We start from the raw sequence: 23,303 nt of genomic DNA, 5'->3' as shown, positions 1-23,303 counted from the left end.
TAAAAATGATCCAGAGACACCACTGCCTTCTTTGGGCCCAAAGCTCATCTAAAGGTGGCCATACACAAGCAGATTTCAGCTGCCAATTCTAGTCCTTTAGACCGACTTGCTATCTTATCTGCCCGTGTATTGGCATCCCTGACGGGCCTACCCAAATGATATCTGGCCTAAAATTGGGCAGATCTCAACTGGGCACAGAGCCATCAGGATCTATCAGGAGAAGATCTGCTTGTGTGGGGACCTCACCAAAAGAGCAGATCACAGCATGTAGGGCCACCTTTAGATTTAATAAGTCATAATAAAGTGGAAAACTGGTCTGAAGAATCAAAATTCTTTTTGGAAACCATGGACAGTAGGTCCTGTGGTCTAAAGAGGACCATACCAAAAAATAAATATATATATATATATATATATATATATATATATATATATATATATATATATATATATATATATATTTATATTGGAGCAATATATTCTGCCATCAAGGCCATATCTTTTTACAAAAACATGGCACCATAGTTAAAAAAAAAAAAAAAAAAAAAGGATGCTAAACTGGCCTGTCGGCTGTACAAATACACAAACACTGTTGAGCAGCTGAATCACTATCTTAGCCAAGAATGGCAACATTTCACTTTCAAAACTACAGAAATTCTTAGTTCCAAAATGATTACAAAGTGTTGTTAAAATAAGAGGTGATGCAACACAGTGGTAAACATGCCTCTGTCTCAACGTTTTTGAAATGAATTGCATGCATGAAATTCAAATTGAGAATATATTTTTCATTAAACAATAAAGTTTCTTTTCTATTAAATATAGGGTTTATAAGATTTGCATTTTGTGTGTGTATATATATAGTACAGCTATCGGACCCCTTATCCAGAAAGTTCTGAATTACGGAAAGGCTATCTCCCATAGACTGCATTGTAATCAAATAATTCACATTTTTAAAAATGGTTTCCTTTTTCGCTGTAATAATAAAACAGTACCTTGCACTTGATCTCAACTAAGATAGAATTAACCCTTATGGGAGGCAAAACAATCCTACTGGGTTTAATTACTGTATAAATAATTTTTTTACTAGACTTAAAAGTAGGAGATCCGAATTACGGAAAGCCCCTTTATCCGGAAAGCCCCAGATCCCGAGAATTCTGGATAATGGGTCCCATACCTGTAGTAAACAGGGTAACAATACTTTTAACAATTCAGTACTCAGTAAAAAGTTCTAACATTTTAAATAGATACATGTTAAGTAGAGCAAGTATAAATTTAAGAACATGATGTTTTCAACAATTCCCTTTGGTCACAGAGCAGCTGCTTTGGATGAATGTGATTGATGTTGAATCATTTAAATCACATAAGCAGGTGATTTCTATAGAAAGAAGTATCTGTTAAAAAATAAGAATTGAATCTAAGAGGAAAAATTAACCAAAGACTTGATTACAGCAATCATCTCAACATGACAAACATATGAGGCTTCATATAATTAATTATAATTAAATAGCCAAATGTGGAGTAAGTTGCTTATCTGCTGTTAGAAAACTGCAAAACAAATGTAAAATATTATAACATTATATTATTTTATGGCAAACACAGATCAATGATCTTTTCTGAAAATATCCTATAATGTATACTCTTAAATGTGTGTCCTTAATTTTCCACTAGACGATGAAACAATGACCTGACGAAAATGGTCATCTTTATCTGAAGCAGTAAACTGTGCAGTTTTCCGTGTGGCAGATGGAGCAGCATTCTAACAAAGTTAGGTAGAAGCTGAGTACCACATCCAACCCTTCTAGCTGAGGATTATCTGTCTTTTGAACAAAGCCTTTAAATAAATTGTAAAAAAGTTTATTTGCGACCAATATCACAGTTGAAAAAAGCAAAAAAATCCTATTATAGCTCCTTGCCGCAAAACTGCTCCTTGGACTTCATATAGTTGCACTTGGTCCTATGCTGTCCTTCCTGCTTTCTGATGTAAGCAGAGCACAGTTGCACCTATTGGACCTATCACCACCTCCAAAACAGGGTGTAGCATGAGGGTTTCCAAAGCTGCCTGAGTAATCACAGTAGCACAGTTGTGCCAACTGAATAGGTTGTCCATACCACATGCGAAATGGTAAAAAATGACCAGATTTTGCCCGATTCATATTGAGCGTGTGTATTTGCGTTGATTTTAATGCATCATCCGCAGTCACATCAGAAGCAACTCCCCCTGGTGACTACAGTGTACTTTGCTCACTGCACTTGCAGTACTAAATGACCCATATAACCTATAAATTAAGTCATATTTCAAAATGCACACCCGAAAACAGCAGAAAAGGCAATTACCATAAAATACTTTTTTAATTAATTCAATTTGCTATTTGAAGGTCATATTGCCATGTGCATTTTAATGAAAAGAGGTCTTTTAATAGACATTCTCAGGTAAAGGCCATGAAACTGGATATGACTAGGGAACTAATATTTCATTTTCCAATGGCAACAGTAAATTCACTTTGTTAGAAAGAAATACATCCAGCAGTAATGCCAACAGGACGCTGTTAAACTTCTGTACATTCAAAGATAAGTCACAATTGTACATACAAGAGAATTCTATACTTTATCAGAATGAACATACAGTAAACTATACTGTATAAGTGTATATGAACAGAACATTCTTTTGTTTTTCTACATTCAGTAAAACATATTGCTTAAAAAGCCTCATAAATCTGCCTATTTATATTTATTCCTATAAGTGTGGGCTGCCATACTAAAATATAAAAAAAAATAACATCTGCATATCGCAAAAGTAAGTTAATCGTGCTATCAGTATTTGGTGTGACCACCTTGTGCAGCAATAACTGCAACTAAATGTTTGCAGTAACTGTTACTCAGATATTCAGGTCACAGACAGATGTCTTGACATTTTCCTTTAGAATTCTTTGGCATAGTTCAGAATTTAGTGTTCCTTCAATGATGGCAAGCTGTCCAGCTCAGATGCAGCAAAACAAGCCCAAACCAGAACACTCGTACCACCATTTTTCACAGATGGGATAAGGTTCTTACGCTGGAATGCAGTGTTTTACTTTTTCCAAATGCAACGCTCCTCATTTAAGCCAAAAAGTTCTATTTTGGCTTCATCCGTTCACAAAACATTTTTTCAGTATCCTTCTGGTTTCTCCACATGATCTTTGGCAAACTGTAGACCGTCAGCTATATTTTTGGAGGAGTACAGTGGCTCTCTCCTTGCTACCCTCCCATACACACCATTACAGTTCAGTGCTCTTCTGATGGCGGACCCATGAACATCAACATTCACCAATGTGAGACATTCAGTTGCTTAGAAGTTACCCTGGGTTCTTTTGTAACCTATCAGACTATTACACATCTTGCAGTTGGAGTTGTTTGACCACTTCTGGGTAGGATAACAACGGTCTTCAATTTCCTCCATTTGTACACAATCTTTCTGACTGTTGATTGGCAAAACTCTTTACATGCAAAGAATGTTTTAGGTCATATTCATATAGTTACATAATTACATAGGGTTGAAAAAAGACCAGAGTCCAACAAGTTTAACCCTTCCAAGTAAACCCAGCACACACAACCTATTCTTACCAATCTATACACTCACATACATAAACTTTACATACAACCACTAATACTAACCGCAGATATTAGTATCACAATAGCCTTGGATATTATGCTTGTTCACGAACTCATCCATATATTATTTCTACCTAAGTGCATAACTTTGCACTTGTCCATATTGAACCTCATTTTCTAATTTTGTCAAATCGCTCTTCAAAGCGGCAGCATCCTGCATGGAACTTATAGTTTTGCACAATTTAGTGTCGTCAGCAAAAATAGAAACACTAATCTCTATGCCCACCTCCAGGACATTAATAAATAAGTTAAAAAGCAAAGGACCAAGGACTGACCCCTGCAGGACTCCACTAACAACACTGGTCCAATTAGAAAATGTTCCATTTACAACCACCCTTTGTAATTTATCCTTCAGCCAGTTCTTTATCCAATTACAAATATTATGTTGTAGGCCAATATTCTTTTTATCAATTTGATCATTAACCTTCTGTGAGGTACTGTATCAAACGCTTTATCAAAGTCCAAGTAGATGACATCAACTGCCATTCCAGCATCGAGGTTCCTGCTCACCTCCTGATAAAAGGCGACTAAATTAGTCTGGCAAAATCTGTTATGCATAAAACCATGCTGGCACAAACCTATAGTATTGTGAACTGCAACATATTCAAGTACCCTATCCCTTATTACCCCTTCCAAAAGCTTTCCTACTACTGATGTCAGACTAACAGGCCTATAGTTTTCAGGCTGAGAATGGGATCCCTTTTTAAATAACGGCACCACATTAGCAATTCGCCAGTCTCTCAGCACCATGCCAGACCTCAATGAATCCTGAAAAATTAAGTGAAGAGGCTTGGCAATCACAGCGCCAAGCTCATTTAATACCCGGGGATTTATCCCATGCGGTCGTGGGCCTTTGTTTACCTTTACATGTTCAAGTCTCTTGAATTTCCTCCCGAGTGACCCATGCGTTAGTAGCTAAATTACTAGAACTGGTCATATTAAAAGGGAAGCCTTCATTAGCTGGCTCCTCAGATGTATAGACAGATGAAAAATAAGAGTTCAAAATTTCTGCTTTTTACCAATTCTCATCAACCAACTTACCCCCCCCATGATAATAAGGTTCCTATGCAAAGCAATGTTTTAAAAACCGGTGCAGTTCCAGTTTAGGGGAATACTTTTTTTTTTTTTTTTAATTTGTCACCAAAGGACACTTGTATATTATATATTATATTGTGAGAGATGCAACGGAAAAGATCATTATTTGGTGTTTCTGCCTGCCTGTGTTAGTAACTCCCAGAGGAGCTGGGGGTGCCTCTTGCCACTGCAGGGAGGGGAGGAGTCAGCAAGGCTTAATGTGAAGCCTGAGTGTTCCAGAGTGTGGAAGTAACCCTGGAAGGTGAGAGCCCTGAAGGAGGGACATATCACAACCCTGAACTGTTTATGAACTGTCTTAGGTTTCTTTTGGGAAGAATTGGCCCTAAATAAACCTGTGTTTTGCCTGAAGACGAGGTGTCCCTGTCTCTATGCTCCAGATCCTATGCATGCCTGCCTACCATTGCTAATTACGTGTACAGGAAGCAAGCGTGTCACAAAATATATATATATATTTGCAGTAAATATGCAGCATTTAATGGTTGAAGCTGTGTGTTCTAGTTTTCATTTAACCTGTCAGATTCTACATGTGTTAAGAGAACTGTGCAGACTGCAAAACAATCTAATGAAGTAGGGAACCAAAACCTTTGTTCAGTAAACAGCTCATTAGTCTGTTAGGTCTAATGCATATCAGGATACTTATGTCACGAACACATAACACACGTCCTTGCCATTCTTACTATACCTTGTTTAGTAAGAGCCTCCTGGAGAGCAGGAGTAATCATTTCTCTTGGTTCTTCCTTCTCTTTGGCTTCATCACTTTGTAAAGATTTCCCTCGATTTCTAGCCTCTTCATTAGTGTCCTGCTCTCTCTGTTTAGGATAAAGGATTGCGGGGGGAAAAAGAAAATGAAGACAAAAAGCAGTTTTCCTAAAAATGTTCCACAAAAATGAAAAATGAATATCTTCATCCTTTGAGGCTGCATTGCATAAGAGTGGACTCACATATTTTAGGTTTCTGTTAGTGAATTACTACTAGTGCCACAATAAGGCTCTTGTCTTGCTCAGAGCGTGAGCATCTGACATAATATTACACACGGAGTTGAAGGAAACTATAACCATAATCATTGCACTCCTAAAAATATACTGCATAAAAAATCCCTAAAAAATTATTACTGATATACATGCCAGTTTGCAAGATTTGTTGACAGATTATTGATGTGGATATATATTATCTTTTTTTTTTTTTTAATTAAAGTTTTAGTATAGTTCTGCTTTAGGGTACAAAACACATGAAGAGATTTGTAGTGTTTGGTCACCCCAGCAATTTATCCCTGTGAGGGATAAAGCGAATAGAAATTGCTATGATTGTGCCTCATTCTGTCTAGCACAAATTCTTTGAAAATGTAGTTGACCCTTTTTGAGCGATGTGTCTGCCACTAGACAGGAAAAAGCACAATCACAGCAATCCCCAGTTACATTAAAAAGGAAAGGGGGGAGGGTAGGAGAGTTTTATTCTCCTCCTCAGAGTGGTAAAATAGATAGGACAACAATAATGCAACAAAACTCTTTATGTGTGGCCAATCCTTAGTAATGTCTAAAATGTGGCTCAAGCCCAAGCCAAAACAAAAAAAAAATTGTAAATTACAAGGTTTTCATCCTTAATGTTAAATTTATTATTTTTTTTTTTTTTTTTTAAATCTTTGCATTTTGATAACACCCTTAACATAAAATATTTAAATTGCAAATTTACATAAGCATGTAGTGCAGGGATCAATGTATACACCTACTAATTTTCCCAAATTTAGAGTTAAGATTCTGTGAAATGCCAGCTGTGATACAATTTTTAGAAAAATATTGTTTTCAACATTCAATATTAGAGCAATTTGTATTTTCAATAGCTAGCAGGATAAATAATGCAGTAAACTAAAATCTTTCAATCTTTCCGATGGTTTTGGGGAAAAAAATAACATTTCGAAGGATATATGGTGTGCTAGTTTTGCATACAGAGATTGTATATAGATTGTAAGCTCTACGGGGCAGGGACCTCCTTCATCTTGTGTTTCTGACTCTTATTGCAACTGCACCTTGTATTTATTGTATTTATTGTTGTACTTTGTATTTATCCATTTTGGATTTATCCATTATTTTTAACCCCCTGTCTGTATTAATGAATTCTACTGTACAGTGCTGCGTACATAAGTAGCGCTTTATAAATAAAGATGTACATACATACAGAGTCATATTTATACCCATTTCTTTATCTCAGGTTTAAGGGGTTTTTTTTTTTTTTTTTTTTTAAATATATATATGACATTATGAGGTTACTTTAGCAGATCTACAGTTTGCATTTTTTTTTGGGTCTTCATGATTTACATACACTGGGCAGCCTCTGACTAAAGGGGGGTCTCTGTTCTCTCTGGAGAGATTGACATTCACGCTTGTTGGAGTAAAGATGCTACACGTTTCACTGCTGATTCAATAAAAGGAATTTTTAGCATAGCTTGTAGCTTGGACATTCATCCATCTCGTATTCCCCAAAATGTGCACTTTCCAAAAATATTTTTTAAATACTATTAAGAGGTTTCACTATTCATAAACTCAAGCAGCGTGTTGTATTTGAAGTCTGAATTGTTAGCTATCTTGTATAGCTAAATCTTGTATGCAGAAGGTGCATTGTGGTGTCTTTACATGTCAGTGTTAGAAAATGATATTGGGCATTTAACAATTAAAAAAAGACTGGCAATACTCACAAAGCATTTAAAATGACTGATGTAGAAACATTTTAAAGCATGTTTCACAAAAACTATTTCACGTTTTAGAGGTGGCAAATCAATAATATGCACTGCTATTTAAAGTGGTACCCCTCACCTTTCACATGCTCTGGTAGGTTAAAGTTAAAGGAGGGGGGAACAGCAGTAGTACTGGGGGTGCAGCAATAAAACAAGCCAAGCTTAGCAACCAAGCGTTTGCACTGAGAGGAGCAAGGAGTTAGCAAGGAATGTATGGAGACACAAGTAGTGTCGGATTTGCCCACCAGGGTACCAAGAAAACTCCCAGTGGGCCCAGGTGTCATTGGGGCCTCCTGCTCACCCAACCATTTGCCTTGCATGCCTATACCATGGCCATTACTCAATTCTATATGAGAAGAAGCAGAGGTAATTAAGGAAAGTATAGATAATAGTATGCATAAAGAAGTAATTAAGAGACTAAAGAAAGTGAGCGAAGAGAGAAGAGGAGAGTGGGCCTAAGGTCCAAGGTTTTATGGTGGGCCCTTGGCACCCCAGTCCGACACTGGACACAAGAAAAGAGATGTAGTGAGATGCAGAGGAATGAAGGGCTTTTAAGTTTATGACAAAGAGTTTGTAAACTATTCTTGTTTTATGCCAAGCTATGATAAGGACTTAACCAGAGGAGGGGCCTGTCCCCAATTGGACCAGAGAAGAATTCTGACAGCAGTATTCCATAGAGACTGTAGGGGGGAGAGATGGAAGTTAGGGGGGCCAGTTAGTAAAAGGTTACAGTATTCTAGTAGGGATAGGAGAGCTTGCATGAACATCTTAGCTGCTGCAGGTGAAAGAAAGGGATAGATTTTGGCAATACTGTGTAAAGGTGGCCACACACGTGGCGATCTGCGATCGTCAGACCCGCCACTAACTTTCAGGGCTGAAACGGCAGATAAGGAGGTAGAAACAATAGGATTTCTACCTCCTTCTGCCGATACAGCCCTGACAGCAGATTTTGCTCAGGCGCATTCTATGGCGCCTGATCAAAATCTTTAAACCTGGCCGATCGGCGAGTCGACCAATATCAGCAGCCTCCTGCGATATCGGTGGACTTGCCGACTTGCCATACACACACCGAATATCGTATGAAACAAGGTTTTGTACGATATTATCGGTGCGTGTATGACCAGCTTAAGAAAAGGTTTTGACAGCGGTGTTAATATGGTCAGAGAAGAAGAGAGAGAAGTCAGATATCATCCCCAGAAAAAGTGCCCAGTTGACAGGGTAATTAAGTGTGACATCAATGAAGATAATAAAAAGGGGGAAGTAGGACCAGGCTTAGGTGGAAAGAAGTTCAGTTCAGTTTGAGGTGTATTTATCCACTTGGAAATTGCTAGGCAGTTAGAGATTTGAGCCCAAGTTTCTATTGTTAACGAAGGAACTGAAAAGTATATTTGGTTCTCATCAGCACAGTTTCAGACTAGGGTGCAAGGGGTCCACCAGAAAACCTTAGACTGTGGGCCCAGTCTCCAAACAATTTTTCCTTCTCTCTTCACTCGCATTATTTAGTCTCTTAATCACTCCCCCACACATATCTATTCTTCCTTCCATTACTTTTCTTTGTTCCCATATAGATATGAGAACGATCATGGAATAGGCATAAAAGGATGATGGCCCGACACAACCCACCTTATTAAGAGGGATTAAGGGTTTGGTGTATATAATAGTTTTTTTAATCTGACTTATTCAATAGATAGCACATCTTTATAATTTAAATATAAAATAAGTAAAAAAAAAAAAAAGTATATATTTTGTTATGACTGGCCTTCAGTTTTTCTTTTGTAATCCATAATCAATTGTACACAGGCAAATATGGTTAGAAGTGAGAAACTTCAAAGGATGATAAATACATTAAGAGTATAATGGATTTTTAATTATCTTATAATAATTACTATTTAGTCAATAAGCCATAATATAGACAAATAAGTGTTAGCTTCTAACTTCTGCAAGGAACATGCAGGACAATCTCCATGTCTGTGATCAGAAAGTCACTCTGCTGAGGTTACTGGTTTCTAAAATTACGTTGCCAGAGGTAACCCAGCACTACACCCTTCAATTAACTGCTCATTAAAAAAACCTGTAGCAATAAGACCCTGCTGTGAATGCAGTTTATTTTCCCATACAGATGCAAAAAGTAAGTAAATAAATTATAGTCTAATTGTCTTGGAACAGCTTTATGCCTTACTGGATAAGAGCCCAAGAAAAACAGTGAGAGAATTAAGGCATAAAAAGGATATTTTAAGTGGTCAGTTGCTCAGATAAGATATATTTGGTTGATAGCCCCTTTACTTCTGAGCAATGCAGTGAATAAACTTATTGTGAAGCATATTACAATGAATGTTTTAGGTGTGGATACATCAGTTCCACTGACATCTAGTGGTATTAAAACAACTCAACAGCTATAGAGTTTATGCACATGACAGAGCTGTGTGTTGATGATCATGTACAAGAACTTTGTACATATCAGTCACTATCCAGAGCCTCACAGCTCACCAAAAGGTTGATTTCTGCTCCTGTTGCAACATTCATGGGTTCTGTGCAGAAATATTCAGACCATTAACCAATATTTCATTTTACTGAGCAACAAAGCCCAGAGCAAAGAGTCAGTATATGATAAGCACTGAAACTCAATTTTTATTGTGTGTGTGTGTGTGATATTGTTTGAATTTAGCTATGTAAAATAATTTTTATACCTGTATTGTAAATTGGCTTCCATTTAAGGGGTTCTATCATAATCTCTACAGTTTTGGTAAATAATTAACATGCTCTTTAAAATAAAAATCTTATTTTGTTTTAATTTTATTTTGTAGATCTTTTGTTGCAGTAACAGCTTTAAGCTTTCTAGGTAGCGTATGCACCAGCACAGTATTGGAGGGATGAATCACCTTGACTGTGCCTTATTCTGTCTAGAGGCAGGCACATAAGGCGTGAAGGGCAGCACTTTTCAAACAATATTTGACAGGACAAAGCACAATCATATTGCGTCTCATTTTCCTTGACTGGGGGGGGGGGGGGTGAAAAATTCTTAGCATTTTGTCCTCCTGTAACTGAACTGACTGAAACACTACAGACCTCTGTAGCTATTAACCTAAGCCAGGTTTTTGTACCGCAAATTCTTTATTCGATTGTAACATAAGGCACAGACCCCTGCTAATAAAAAAAAAAAAACAGCCCCCAATAAAAGGGAAATTATTTGGGGTTTCAGTCTTGAAAGCAAGTAAGTTGCAGCACCGTAGTTGGCCAGCATGAAGTATATTGCAATATATCGCTGTTTTCTTTAAAGGGGAGGGCATTGCTTTGTAGTTCAATGCACAGAATTTCTAAGGGGCATATTTTTCAAAATGTGAGCTTAGTACATAAGAACTCACCAACATTCTATTAATTTCAAGGGATTTTTAGAAGCGTATTTGTCAGTGGGTGAAAGTTAGAACTCAATATTTCATTAATAGACTTCTTAAAATTCCACAGGAATGAATAGATCTTGGGTGAGTTCTTATGTACTAAGCTCTAAACTCACATTTTGATAAATCTGCCACTTAATGCCATATATATACTGATAATGGTGAGCTCAGATGACCTACTGCTACTGCTGCCTGAATTTTGTGGTCACAGCCTCATTGCACCCTCACTTAATGGTCAAAAATTTAGTGGTGAGCACAACTTTCCCTTGAATGAGATGGTGTATTTGGTTATAATTTTTTTTTTTACAACATGATAAATAGGTCCCTATATGTAAAAGCTGTCAGAACATTTTCATTTACTGGCGTTCCTGGCAAATTAAATGTGAGACTAACACCATGATGCCATGGTTTTCATAAACAGTGAATTCCACTTGTTTGAAATTAAGTGGAAATTAAGTGTTTAATGCAGAGTATAGTGAATGTGTGTTCTGTCTCCTTGTTTCTCTGTTCCTGACATACTGGAATACAGTTTCCTCAAAGTTTTAGGTATCATCCTACCTTAGCTTTCTTCATTATGCTCATCGCCTTTCCTAGATCTTCCATGTCAATAAGGCCACTTCCTGGCTCACCGTGTTCCTCAGGCTCAGAATCACTTGTTGTTTCAAATGTTTCTTCCTAAAAAGCATTTGAGCAGTTGGTGAACTCTTAACCCACTTTCTTTGCTGTGAATGTTTATTGTACATTCATATTCAAAATTTACACAATTTTCACCATTGGAACTAATGTAATTTGTTGTTCACTTTTTTTTTTTAGAAATGTATTTCATCATAATATGTTATGTAACATTTTTTTTTAAAAAAGAACTAAAATAAATTTCAGAGGTTTGGAATACTTTGTCTTGTGAGATACTCCCATCAAAACCATGCTGCAAGCAAGAAATACAGAGTAAAATATATGGAAGGCTTATTATAAACAGAAATGTATTTAATCTTACTAGTGTCTCCAAAAAAAGATGGAAATAAAGTTGTATATGCACATGTGCACACTCAAACAGCAATAGGATGCCTTGTAATAATATTGTCCATAAATGGAATAATGTTCCCACTACTGAATTTAAAAAAAAAGTGGTTGTAAGGATATTAACACTGTCCCTTCCAGTGACCTAGAATATATGTTGCTGGTTGATGCACATTGCCTCACCAATTGAGTCTCTGCTCTGCCCTAAAGGTATTCAGTAAAAATATATATATATATAATTAAACCATTTGGTGTGTCCTCCTTATATGTCTAACTATTAAGTTATTCAGTAAACAAATTTATAATGGGAACCCAGGATTTTACCTCAGTCTCCTCATGTTCTGAGTGTTTTGCCTCTTCCTCCACAGCATCTGTGCTAGATTTCATTTTAGACTTGCATTTGCCTTTCTTGCACTTGCCACTACATGGCTTCTTCTCTCCACTGATAAGGGCTTTTAATCTGCTCAGGAACTTTGCTTTCCATGCTTCAAAGTCTGACTCAATGCTGCCATGCTTACTTTTTACTACATTGCAATCTCCTTCTGCTCGAGTCATAACACGGCTGGCACTCAGCATCCACAACCATTTATCAATATTCTTGCCCACCTACAATACACAAAAGTGATGTTATAAAAGAAACTCATTAGATTTTCTTCTGACACAAACTAGCACCTGAGTCTAAAGCTGCAGACAACACAATAGCACTGTGTTCAGTACAAAATGGAATTATATTATTATCATCCCAACAGAGCAAAAATTGAACACAATTCAATTCTAAACATCAACATTTTCATCTTTCTAATTTCAGTTTGTACAATGGTGCTTCATAATGTGAGAAAGGCAATAGATTGTTTTGCATGCCAGCCCTCAAAGTTGAGAAAGGCTGCAATTGTGGCCGAAACGTCAGTTCTCTGTTTCTACAGCATTTAAAAAAAAATTCAGGAAATCGCATTGTATGATTTTTAAAGAATTTATTTGTATTGCACTGCTGCACATAAGTATTTGAACACCTAGCAATCAGAAAGAATTCTGGCTCTCAAAGACCTGTTACTCTGTCTTTAAAAAGTCCACCTCTACTCCACTCATTAATCTAAATTAGTAGCACCTGTCTGAGCTCTTTAAAGACACCCCACAGTCAGTCAGACTCAAACTACTACCATGGGCAAGACCAAAGAGCTGTCAAAAGACACCAGAGACAAAATTGTGGACCTCCACAAGGCTGGAAAGGGCTACAAGGCAATTGGCAAGCAGCTTGATGAAAATAGATCAACTGTTGGAGCAATTGTTAGAAAATGGAAGAGGCTAAAAGATGACTGTCAGTCTCCCTAGGACTGGGGCTCCATGCAAGATCTCACCTCGTGGGGTATCACTGATGATAAGAAAGGTGAGGAATCAGCCCAGAACTACAAGTGAGGAGCTGGTCAATGAAAAGAAGAGAGCTGGGACCACAGTTTCAAAGGTCACTGTCGGTAAAACACTACGGCGTCATGACAGATCTAGAGGAGATCTGTGTGAAGGAGTTGGCCAAAATCCCTGTTGCAATGTGTGCAAACCTGGTCAAAAACTACAGGAAACGATTGACCTCTAATTGCAAACAAAGGCTTTCTGTACCAAATATTAACACTGATGTTCTCAGGTGTTCAAATACTTATGTGCAGCAGTGCAGTACAATTGTGATTTTCCTGAATTTTTTTTTTTAAATGCTGTCTCTCACAGTGGGAATGCACCTACAATGTGAATGATTGTTCATGATTTATATCGTGAGTGCTGTTTATCGGGAACTCTTATATATATATATATATATATATATATATATATATATATATATATATATGCCGGCACTCATGTATAGATAAGTTGCTTTTGCCTGGGTGCAGGTCCAAATAATGTTGAAGGTGCTTGAGAGAGGGTCAGCACTCACAGGACTTATATAAACAAATTATTTTTATTAGAGAGGAGACTAACATTTCGGCTAGCACTCTAGCCTTTGTCAAAGTGGTGAATACAACAGACACAGTGTCTAAAAAGCACAAAGTGGCGGGAAAAAGTGGAGATGACATCATCATACGTCGCCAGAGACAGAATACCAGAGATAAATAAATAAAAAACAGAGACAAAAGTATAATAATTAACACGCTACTGTAGCTAGATGTCAGGGGTGAGCCGAGAAAGTAACAAGTTTGTATCAACACAGTTCTGTTTCAACTCATGGGGCTCATGTGAAACAGAACTGTGTTGATACAAACTTGTTAGCACTCATGGCCCCAATGTCCAAAAAGAAGAAATTTTTTTTTATTCAAACATGCTATCTACGCGTTCAATCCACAGAGGATCCTGATGATGATCCCCTGTGGATTGAAACGCGTAGATAGCATGTTTAAATAAAAAAAAAATTCATCTTTTTGGACATTGGGGGCGTGAGTGCTTTCTGTGGACGATGATATAGATATATATAATTCTAATGTACACACAATTTCATTGAAGGGGGTTAAAAACAAGGTGCAACGCCATCTTTAGGTCTCACTTTTGTCATAAAAAGCTGCTACAGTGGAGCTTTAAAGTTTATAAACTCAAATGATGAATGTTGATAAACAGGCCTGCCCTGTACCTTGAGATATGGTCAACTTGGTTTAACTATTCGATTGTATTATTATGCTTTTATTATTGACCTTTTGAATGTCTGTGCCATAACTTGCACAAAATACCAATAAAAAAAAAAAAATATAGGAAAGTTTAATATATATAATATGAATGTGACCTAAAACATCATCTGATTTTCAAACAAGCCCTAAAAGTAGATGAAGAAAAGGTAGTTAAACAAATGAAACAATTATATTTTGTCATGTATTTTTAAAAAAATGGTCCAATAACATATCTGCGTGTGACAAAAGTAAGTGAATCTTTAGGATTATCATATAATTTGAAGGTGTCTGGTGTTTTCAGTCAATGGGATGATGATCAGTTATGAGTGAGAGACCCTGTTTTATTTAAAGAACAGGGATCCAGCAAAGCCTGATCACACATACAACACAACTGTGGATGTGTATCATGGCTCCAACAAAGAAGGTGTCAGAAAGAGAGTTTAGACTCCACCGATCAACAACCAGACAAATTTTGTATGAATAGAGGAAAAATGCAAGACCGTTTTTACCCTACCCAGAAGGGGTCAACCAACTCCAACTACAAGCCTTCTAAAAGTTTCCTAAGTTACAAAGGAACCCAGGTTAACTTCAAAGCAACTGAAGGCCTGGCTCACATTGGCGAATCCTAATGTTCAGGAGTCCGCCATCAGGAGAACTCTGACCAGTAATGGTGTTGTTGGCAGGGTAGCAAGGAGAGAGTCACTGTACTCCTCCAAAAATATTGCTCACCATCTCTTCAGTTTGCCAAAAAAAGGATACTGGAAAAAAGTTTTATGGACGTATGAAGCCAGAATAGAACTATTTGGCTTAAATGAGGAGCATTACATTTGGAGAAAGAAAAACACTGCATTACAGCATAAGAACCTTATCCCATCTGTAAAAAATGGTGGTGGGAGTGTTCTGGTTTGGGCCTGTTTTGCTGCATCTGGGCCTAGGCATTTATATAAAAATATAGTTCACAAACTTTCAAGCACAACTGTATGTAGTAGCAAAATTGGGTGTTTTAAAAAGTAGCAGCAAAGTAGAACAACTATGGAACCATGTCTACCAAGATGTTTAAAATATGGATATTATAAGCCACGATGCACGCTGTGACTATAAAAAGGAACAGGAAGAAAAAGGAAGGATGAAGACAGAGCTTGTACAGAGAACATTCTAGAAACACATATCAACATAACAAAAAGTGAAAAAATAAACATACCGTGTTATAATGCGTGCTGTATACAGAGTTTCCGAGTCCAAATACAGCATATCTCATGCCTTTAAGATAGGTTTTTCCAAATCTAAAGTCATTGGAGGCCTCCTCAAGCCACTTACAGAACCATTCTGCACTTTCAGGCGGCTGTCCATCAGTGTAGGTGGCTACCAGAAACACACAAACGTTTTTACTGGTGGCCTAAAAAAAGAAAAAAAATATTACTCCAGTGTAGAATAGATTTGACTGTGAAAATACAACTAAATAAGAAGGTTATCAATTTCAATGTTAAAATGTCCTTCAGCTGTTCTTAGATTGTAAGCTCTTTTGTGAAAGTCCCTCTTTGCTCCTTTTTTAATGGCTGTTAATTATTGTATGTAATCTGTTTGTTCAGTGTATACCCCTATTAAATGTACAACACTGTTAAATATGTCTTGTTGGCTTATGTTTGGCATGGATATAGTTCATGGATCACTAGCCAGGTTATGAGCTAACCTAGTGGATTATCCCACTAGTGACAATCATTTGTGACCCTGGCTACAATTTTAAGGCCAAAGTGTATGTTCCATACATAACTTTCATATATATTTTCCCTGAAAATATTAAGACTTGTAACTCACACTTCATATGAACTGCATGTCACAAAGCTAGGAAATCAAAGTATACCTGTCATGTTAATGTAACAGAGCTGTTAAGAAACACTTTAACCGAACAATAGAATATTTTAGTAAAATGGACAAAGTCATACTTCTTCTATTAAGTTGTCATCTGGATCATATTCTTTCATGTTAATAATTTCCACTGGCAGCCCAAGAAGAGTGATTTCTCCATCCAGCATATGTGCAAAACCCTAAAGGTATAACATAAACAATTTAGTAAACATCAAGATTAAGGCCAAAGCACACACAACTTAAGAGCATTTTAGAATAAAGCAATAAACCCTACCTTGGCAGTGCCTGTTTGAGAGCCATAGAAAATTTTCACACCAGCAACATACACATCTTGCTCCTTAATAGATGGTGAATTGTAGCTTTTTAAGGTTTTTGTCTTCAGTGGCAGAGAACCATTGTGAACATTTTCATTCTTAGAAAACAAAAGTGTTAAACATTACCAGACAGATTGGGGAAACTAAACTTGTTGGCAATTATGAATAATATATGGTGCTGGTTTCACTTTGGGCTAAAATTGAATACTGTCTGCAAAAATTGCCCATTTATTGGAGCTCCCTATAGATCCTCTCAGGTCCTGGTCTGTGTTTTAAATGAAACACAGTCCCTGCCAGAAGCACAGCAGGAGGGGGATAGCCAATCACAGTCTTGCAGTCACACAGGCTAATCCATTGGCAATAAAATGACAAAATGCCATTCCTTCTCCTTTAAGGACAGATCTCCTAAATCAGTGCTGTCCAACTGGCGGCCCCCCTCTGTGTGGCCCCCCACCTGTCTGGCTGCTTTGATGGCTTACCTTTGAGTAAGCATTAAATGGTATCAGTACTGAGATTAACTGGCCCCCTGCATGGTTCTCACCTCAGATTCAGGCTGTAATCCCTCTGTATTGTTTAAAAATGCAATCCCCTGTGTTTTTCACACCTTTTAATGTCTGCATTGTTCACACCTCAGGCTCAGACTGTAATCACTCCCATTGTTCACTTCTTCACACCTCAGACATAGGTACTGTAGGCAGAGTATGGCACATACAGCCAGCATAGGGCAGGTAGAGTATGGCACACACAGGCAGCATAGGGCAGGCAGAGTTTGGCACATACAGCCAGCATAGGGCAGGTAGAGTATGGCACACACAGGCAGCATAGGTCAGGGAGGGTATGGCACACACAGGAAGGGTAGGCAGGCAGAGTATGGTGCACACAGTCAGGGTAGGCAGAGTATGGCACACACAGGCAGGGTAGGGCAGGCAAAGTATGGCACACAGAGGCAGCATAGGGAAGACAGAGTATGGCACACACAGGCAGAGTATGGCACACAGACAGCATAGGACAGGCAGTGTGCTGCCTGTGTGTGCCATACTCTGCTTGCCCTATGCTGCTTGTGGGAGGTGAACCTGGCAGGGGTTTGTTGTGGGAGTTTGTTAGCAGTTGGAAATTGCCATTAAATGGTCCCAAAGGTGTGTAATTATGTACTGGGGGTTGCTCTGCTATCCACAGGGGAGGAGGAGGCATATGGAATTTAAGGGTATATCTTAATATGACATAATTCTTTCACATATGAATGATGGTTGATATCCCCACAGTAAGGACCAAGCATTTGGGATTTTGCTGTGCTACCACCATTGTGATAAAATAGGTGTGGTTTGAAGTGGGTGTGGTTTCAAAAAGGGGAGTGGTCAAAACTGGCTTCCATTAGCGGCCCTCCACCATGTATGCTAGAGAAATTCCGGCCCTCGGCACCGTAGAAGTTGGACAGCACTGTCCTAAATGATACTGCATTGGGTTTGTTCAGTACATTAATTTAGGCTAAGACTTATGAAACACAAGGCTTTTTGTGACATGTTTTGCCCTTAAAGAATTTGCAGAGAAATAACAATAAAAGCTAGGAATTTTCTTAAATTGGTTTGTTCATAGTTAATAGGAATCACTATGTATGTTAATTTCACGCAAGCAACTGCAGTAGGAACACTATTATTCATAGTTTGCATAGACCAAGGCTGGCTTAATTTAATGGACTTTTTTTTTTTACTTCAGATTTAGATTAATAGAACCTAGGGGTTTTTGTTGCTCTCTTTCCCCCTCAAATCTTTCCCGCCTAATCAATAGGACATGCAAGCCTTTTAGCACAAAATTTATTTTATACATTTACTAAAATAAATTAACCTTTAGTGATTGTATAAGAATTTGCAGTTCTGCTTCATTTTTTAAAAATGCATGCAATGTAAACATAATTGGTTGATAGGGTCACAATCATTCTGGCAATCAGTGATGTAAATAAAGGATAAATAAGTGACTGCTTTCTAGTTGCTAAGTGCCATTAGCCCAGGCAATCAGACAAATTACAGGCATAACAGAGAGCCATATGATTACAACACAGAAGGCAGAAAATTCAACTGTAATTAAAGTAAAAAAATTTAAATAAACGTAGTTCGAAATGATCCACAAAGCTTAAAATTTTTTTCAAAGGGAATTGGTATTAATTGATATTAAGGGACAGTTTAATCTTGTGACAATCATAATGGGGAGTTGTAAAATGTTAAGTCTTCCATGGTCGTAAGATACTCCAATTTCATAATTTGTTCTCCAGACCTTGAATTCTTAAACCAAGGCAGAAGTTTTTAAAATGATGTACAAGATATCTTAAAAATAACACAATAACTAAATGACAAAAAGTTGTCAATGCTGCCAACAAATCACATTTTATAATTACCTGCTGCTTTTTTCTAGCTGTGATAAAATGGCTGCAGAACCAAACAGTGATACCAATAGCAGCACATGAGTATATGTAAAACCTGTTCAGCCACAAAAACATCAGATGTGTATAGGCAAAATCCCATGCGTTTGTAGACATATCTTAAAAAGACAAAAAAAAAAAAAAAGACATAGTAAACAATGTATCAACGTGCTGTATGAAATGCAAAGAAAAACCTAATGAACAACCAGATTATTTTTGTTAAAGGATTCTAGTTTTTATTGCCAAATTACACTGTGTACATTGGAAATAATTCATTCTACTATTTAAAATTGTATTCTTGAACCAACAAATGTATTTTTTGTTGTAACACTGGGTGTGTAAGCATTTAATGTTCCATTGTACCATTATTTACAAGTGCATACAGAATGTTTTTATGTATATACAGTGCTGCTTGAAAGTTTTTGAACCCTTTTAAAGGGGACCTGTCACCCTAAGAAATAATTCCAGATTGTTTTCAATTGTGTTTGTCAAGCAAAGTAAACTGCACTTACACCATATAAATTAGTTTAATCTTATTTTCTTCATCCTTGGAATTCACAGGAATTGCAGCAAGCAGGCAGGCACCATTTTGTGGACACTGTTATTAAGGGAAGCTTTACATCCTGTCAAAATCTTATTTCTGTGGCAATATGGGGGGACCTGGTGCCCATGTCCATGCACTGGTTACAAAATTACATTGTGAGAAGGGAGGGGGAATGTGAGGAGTGCAGCAACATCCTAAGAAGTTCTGAATTGAAAGTGAAAGTAACTGCCAGTCCCACCTCTATGCCTAAGGCATAGAGGCGGGGCAGGCAAAATATGATTGACAGTTGGGATTTTTAAATGCTTTTATAACGGGTATGGATGTGTTAATAAAAAAATGAGTTTGGGGTTCATAATGAATTTGAAAGGGGCTTTTATTATACAGATTTTTATGCCTAGGTGACAGGTCCACTTTAAATTTTCTATATTTTTATATGCATGTGACCTAAAACATCATCCGATTTTCAAACAAGTCCTAAAAGTAGATGAAGAAAACCTAGTTAAACAAATGAAACAAAAATATGATGCCTTAAATGTGTCTTTGATGGTCAACCACTTCTGGGTAGGGCAACAACGGTCTTCTCCATTTGTACACAATCAGACTGTTGACTGACAAAGTCCAAATTCTTTAGAGATAGTCTTGCAAACTTTTCCAGTTTTATGGGCATCAACAACTTTTTTTCCAAGGTCTTCAGACACCTCCTTTGCTGGAGCAATGATACACATCCACAAATGTGTTATATGTGTGATCAGGATTTCTGGATCCCCGTTGTTTAAATAAAAGAAGTCTCTCACTGGGTCTCAACATGGTCTCTTACCCCGCCTTACAAACCACTAATGTTTTCTTCAACCCTGAGTTTCTTTGTAACCTTAATCTGCCTAAGGGCTCTGGCACACGGGGAGATCAGTTGCCCGCGACAAATCTCCCCGAGTTGCCATCAGTTGTTATCCCACCGGCGACAATGTAAGTCGCCGGTGGGATGGCACATGCGGCGGCGCGATTTCGGCAAATTGCCGAAAATGCCTTGCGAGGCAACTTCAGTGATTTGGCGAAATCGCCTGCGCAGCATGTGCCATACCACCAGCGACTTACATTGTCGCCGGTGGGATGGCAATTCGAGGAGATTAGTCGCCTGCGAACAGGGAGATTTGTCGCAGGCGACTAATCTCCCCGTGTGCCAGAGCCCTTAATGGCAGATGTGCTGTTTCACTATTATCAGCAGGGTTAAATGTCTGGTGCGTGGAAAATTAAGGTTTTATTCTTTTTCTTCATTTCCTTGGCATAAAATTAGGGCTATGCTAGAAACTATAATTTTTGAATAGCTCAGGGGGTGGCATCAAATTGTTCCCACTGGCTGTTATAATGGTCACATTTCCAAAACAGAAAAACATTTTTGGGCAATTTGGCACAACAAATCTACTAAAAAAAATTTCAGGTGTCAAGCCAAAGCATCTACTATTGTCATGTGCCTTTGGTCTTACTGGCAGGACACAGGCCCCAGTATCTTCCTTCTTTTATCCCAAGTATGTTTTCATAGTGGGTAAGAGTTAGCATACACATACTTTAAATATTTAGCACTTTAGGCACCACACAGTGCCATACAATGTAGAATTTATGATCCCCACAGACCTGTTTACTTTGCTTACTAAGCCTCTCCCGGTTCCACCATCTTGGGCTACATGACAGCATATAGGATCTAATTGCCAACCAGCTTCTCCTTCCTGCACCCAGGAAAGTGAAATACACTTTATTTTGGTAGGTGGGCTGACTTATACACAGAAAACATGGTTTGACAAGTGTACTCAGACACATTTTAAAAATAAAAATACTGGATACAGTATTTTTTTCCAAAAAAATGTTCAAATGGCAATTTTGACTAGCTGGGACACTAAATACACTGCAGGGCCACCCTAGCACCACCTTAGATAAACTGCTCCATCACTCGTAACACGCTCCCAACCACCACATGCACAACTTGTGCACTTAGGGGTTGATTCACTAAAGTGCGATAACGCTTATCGCATGCTTTTTTGCATTAAAAAGCATGCGATAAATAACGCCCGATTCGTCAAAGTAATTTTGCACACGTTAGATCACGCGCTACTGCAATGCATTATTTTTCCTGCATTGCGTTAATTCGCACGTAGAAATAATCCTAACGCATGATTCACAAATACATATGAAGCGTTAAATGAGCTAAATATTGCATAAGTCTGTGCGAAGATTAACACCTACTTGGGGCAGGCGGTACTTAAAGAAAATTGTGGTTCGTGAGCTTTTGGCAACACAACATGGACTTTGCACTGGGATTTTTTCAAGTATGTGTTGGCCCTAGACTGATGCAGCCTCCAGTTTTCAGGGAAATGGTCATTTTCAGAACAGTAGTTTTCCGAAAGTAATGGTTACGTGCGTAAAATCACATGCTAATATAGCAAGCGCCGAAATACATCATGCGCAGCAGAAAATAACGCAAGAAAAAATGCTCATCGTGCATTAAGTCCCAAAATATAAGAAGCGATAAAATTTTTACCGCATGCTATAAAAATAGCGCTCGTTTTAACGCACTTTAGTGAATCAACCCCTTAGTAACTATTTTTTGGAAAAAATGTTGAAGAGGCTCAAGGCACAAGTCAGTATGATATGGCACCACAGAGCAGACCCTGTGGTCTGGCCCCACCTCTCCAATGGAACCCTGGTCACAAAGTCACTGTATGGTAACTACACCACTACTTAAACAATTTTACCACATTCAATAAGCAGGAGGTTTTTTATTTTCTTGTACTTGAAACGTCATTCATCAAAGTTTGTATGCACTATTTTTGTTTTGAGCCAGCTACATGCCACAATATGTTCGCAAGACCCGTTGCATTCAGATTTATGATTTGTAATAAGGATATGTGGCAGATAATATGCAGAACATTTAAAGTATTCAGTCAATTTTCATAAATTTGAAAAAACAATTATGACCTTTTTAGCCTCACAACCTAAAGTGTGCTTATATCTGGTGTGGTGATTTTAAATCTTTAAATACAAGTCAATTCTACACATAAACCGTATTGGAAATTAGAAGTCATGGGGTTTTCCAAATCAGTTGTATTATTCAAGTATACAATAACATTCTGACATTTCTCTTTCTGACATTTCTCTTGATTATTCAAAACTCTTGTTACTACAGGAGTGGAAGTACACAAAATCTGTCATTTTTAGGAATCGTAGGTTGTGCTAAAAACAGTGTACTTTTTAGTAAAAGTACTTCTTCCCCTCAGCTGACGACTTTTAACAAGATGCCCAAACTACGACACCGGGAGGCCTCAGCTATATTCGTACTCACCCGTATCAACTTGTTGTGCGGCCACAAAAGCTGCTTGTGGGAGAATTCCCAAAATCAGAGTCTGTGTCATTCTAAAAGAAACGACGGAAGGCACGTAAGATCCTGTCACAACATGCAGTAGTTTACACGGTCACAGACACACACTCATGCCTCGCTGGGGGCAGCCATATTTGTTTCTTAAGTGTCATGCCTTATACACTGTTTTTCCTTGCCGTAGTACCAAACGAACTTTATTGACAATGTTTAGAAGCAACAACTTGCTGCCAAGCTCAGAGTGCGCACAGACCCTGATAAGCACTTCCGCTAAGGGAAA

The 23,303-nt window shown here is 37.8% G+C and overlaps 1 protein-coding gene across 1 annotated transcript in view; it reads right to left on the bottom strand.

The window, feature by feature from the left end:
- tyw1 (tRNA-yW synthesizing protein 1 homolog) overlaps positions 1-23,270 on the bottom strand; it is a gene marked incomplete in the record, with an annotated part of 71,152 nt that extends 47,882 nt beyond the window's left edge. Inside the window, 8 exon segments of the mRNA NM_001102797.2 lie at positions 5,423-5,549; positions 11,422-11,538; positions 12,205-12,486; positions 15,724-15,918; positions 16,466-16,567; positions 16,663-16,800; positions 19,092-19,234; positions 22,991-23,270. Of these exon segments, the coding sequence (NP_001096267.1) occupies positions 5,423-5,549; positions 11,422-11,538; positions 12,205-12,486; positions 15,724-15,918; positions 16,466-16,567; positions 16,663-16,800; positions 19,092-19,232 (1,102 nt within the window).
- Between the last annotated feature and the right edge of the window lie 33 nt (positions 23,271-23,303).

The sequence above is a fragment of the Xenopus tropicalis genome, chromosome 2 (assembly GCF_000004195.4).
Source record: "Xenopus tropicalis strain Nigerian chromosome 2, UCB_Xtro_10.0, whole genome shotgun sequence".
Lineage (NCBI taxonomy): Eukaryota > Metazoa > Chordata > Amphibia > Anura > Pipidae > Xenopus > Xenopus tropicalis.
The sequence above is the reverse complement of the archived record's forward strand: the minus strand, read 5'-3'. Positions and strand labels throughout refer to the sequence as shown.